Raw genomic sequence first — 3,009 nt, forward strand, 5'->3', positions numbered from 1 at the left:
CAGATCATGGCCATATCGGGGCCAAATCAGGGCCAGATTGGGGCCAAAAAAGTGACATATTACGGCCAAAACAGGGCCAAAACAGTGACATATCAGGGGCAGATCGGGGCCAGATCACCCATTGCCTGGGCACTGCAGCTCTTCGAACTCTTAGAATGTAATGAATTAGCCTGCATATTGCTTCCCATGACATCCATAATAAAGTATTTGTTCTCAGACAGCTGTTATTCACACAGCTTCCTGCCAAAGCCAACATGGCGATAGTGACTGTGGACACACAAGAGGTGCTGGCAGAGAGCCGCAGAGGGACAAGAACAAGCTGTGCAAATCATAGATAGATGCTGTATATCCACTGAGGTACTCAAACAAGATCTGTGTACAGTTATATATCAAATACAAAAAATAAACACACACACACACACACACACACACACACACACACACACACACACACACTCTCCTCTCTTCACCTCTCTCATTTCACATTAGAGTAAGAGGACAGGGTCAGAAGTGATCGGAAAGGAAATGGCTTCTGGATTGAGATGCGGCCTGATTCTGAATCAGACACCGTCTGGGATGTGTAACGGTCATGCAGTGTGTGTGCTGGTGTGTACTTGTCTTCTTGTGTTCTTGTCAGAAGTGGTGGTATCAGAACCCAAGTTCCCCAAAAGCATGATGTGCTAAGGTCAAAGGTCACTGGTGAAAGAGGATGACTACATATGTCTAATCTTGGTCAGTGCAAGGGTGTGTGTGTGTGTGTGTGTGTGTGTGTGTGTGTGTGTATGTGCATGTGTGTGAGTGCATGTCTGTGTATCTGTGCATATGTGGGTGTATGCCAGAGTGTATAGGTGTGTGTGTGTGTGTGTGTGTGTGTGTGTGCGCGTGTGTGTGTGTGAGTGCGTGTGTGTGTGTGCTTGTGTGCGTGTGTGCGCTTGCGTGCGTGCGTGCGTGCGTGTGTGCGTGTGTGTGTGTGTGTGTGTGTGTGTGTGTGTGTGGGTGTGCGCATGTCTGTACAGGAGGGTCCCATCACCAGCATTTGGCTAGTGGAACGAGGGAGGATTTTATTCGTCTGGTGGGGCTGAAGATGTCTCTGGCCTCTGCCTCCAGTCTGACGCCAGGCACCTTAAACACAGACACAGCTGGGGAGGGAGGGAGGGAGGGAGAGAGAGAGAGAGAGAGAGAGAGAGAGGGAGAGAGAGAGAGAGAGAGGGAGAGAGAGAGGGATGGTCAGCATGAGACAGAGATACATCATTTAGTTTCTTCTTCATTATGTGTAGCAGTCCTGTCTTGTTGACCTGTGGGTTTTGTAGCTGTGCTGTGAGGTTGTGTAGTTGTGTGTCTGTGTTGTGTAGCTGTGCTGTGTTGTGAGGTTGTGTAGTTGTGTGTGTGTGTTGTGTAGCTGTGCTATGAGGTTGTGTAGTTGTGTGTGTGTGTTTTGCGTAGCTGTGTTGTGAGGTTGTGTAGTTGTGTGTGTGTGTTTTGCGTAGCTGTGTGGTGAGGTTGTGTAGTTGTGTGTGTGTGTGTGTGTGTGTATGTTGCGTAGCTGTGTGGTACTTACTGTCTCTGAGCTGCAGGAGTGGGGTTGGCAGCGTGTTGAAGTAGGGGTGCTGCAGTGCATCCTGGGCCGAGATGCGCTCTCGAGGGATGGCCAGCAGCATCTGCATGGCCAGATCCTCTGTCTTATAGGGCAACTGGGCTAACCTGAGATGGACACACACACACACGCACACGCACACGCACACGCACACACACACACACACACACACACAGAGACATGCATGCACATAGAAATGTGTTAAGATTACACACATACATGATCTGATACAAACACACACACACACACACACACACACACACACACACACTCCCAAACGCTAACTTCAAAAGTAAAAGTAAGTGAAGTGAATGTAGTTAAACTTTAAGTCTGTCTGTCCCACGCTCGCTCGCCTGCTTGCTTGCCAACCCAGTGGACTGCGTGTGCCCTTCCCAGGCTTGTGCGCTAATGAATGTATGGAGTCCATACAGTAGATCTGCATTGCATTGCATTAAGGACAGCAGGCTTCTAGTCTCAGCAGGGGGGGCACTCATTAGAGGGACCGGGAGGAGAGAAGAGAGAGGCACAGCATTCATCAACTTTAAATAGATCCACATCAAACCCACAGAAACAAATCCCACATGGTATTCCTCAACTTCTCATTCCCTCCTCCCTCTATCTCTCCCCCCCTCTCTCTCTCTCTCTCTCTCCCCCTCTCCCTCTCTCTCTGTCCTTTTCTCTATTGCTGTTTCTGTCGTGTTCAAGTATTTCTTTTTTTCCTCTCATCGTTTTTGCTTTTAAGCACACTATCTCTCACTCCCATATATATCTCCCTTTCTCTCTATCTCTCTCTCTCTCTTTCTGCTTTTCACTCCCTTTTCCACTGTCTTTTTGTTTATCTCTCTCATCTATCTGTTTCTCTCTCTTTTTCTACCTCTCTATCTTTCCCTTCTTTCCTCCTACATATCTCCCTCTCTCTACCACCCTTCTCTCAGTCTCTCTCTCTTTCTACCACTCTCGTTTTGTCTCTCTTCCTCCCATCTCTCTCTCTCTCTCTCTACCTCTGCTCTCAGCTGTGTGGATCCCTGCAGTGAGAGAGCACCTTGTGAAGCCTGTATGAAGCTTCATAACCCCACAGCCATAGAGCACAGGGGCTGCCGGAGAGCAAACGCAAGCAGGGCTGGGAGCTCCTTATGAAGCCTGTATGCAGCTTCATAACCCCACAGCCATAGAGCACAGGGGCTGCCAGAGAGCAAACGCAAGCAGGGCTGGGAGCTCCTTATGAAGCCTGTATGCAGCTTCATAACCCCACAGCCATAGAGCACAGGGGCTGCCAGAGAGCAAACGCAAGCAGGGCTGGGAGCTCCTTATGAAGCCTGTATGCAGCTTCATAACCCCACAGCCATAGAGCACAGGGGCTGCCAGAGAGCAAACGCAAACAGGGCTGGGAGCGTGAGACCAGAGATTGCATATTT

General features: G+C 49.4%; 1 protein-coding gene across 2 annotated transcripts in view; it reads right to left on the reverse strand.

Annotated features, from left to right (window-relative positions):
* Positions 1-929: 929 nt before the first annotated feature.
* The window catches only part of cdk15 (cyclin-dependent kinase 15), a 33,099-nt gene continuing 31,019 nt past the window's right edge, over positions 930-3,009 (reverse strand). For both annotated transcript variants that reach the window (XM_031558357.2, XM_031558356.1), the window contains 2 exons: positions 1,559-1,701; positions 930-1,139 (listed from right to left, as the gene is read on the reverse strand). In XM_031558357.2, coding sequence (XP_031414217.1) covers positions 1,027-1,139; positions 1,559-1,701 — 256 coding nt within the window. In that variant the 3' untranslated portion in view covers positions 930-1,026. The remainder of the gene's footprint in view (positions 1,140-1,558; positions 1,702-3,009) is intronic.

The sequence above is a fragment of the Clupea harengus genome, chromosome 21 (assembly GCF_900700415.2).
Source record: "Clupea harengus chromosome 21, Ch_v2.0.2, whole genome shotgun sequence".
Classification (NCBI taxonomy): Eukaryota; Metazoa; Chordata; class Actinopteri; order Clupeiformes; family Clupeidae; genus Clupea; species Clupea harengus.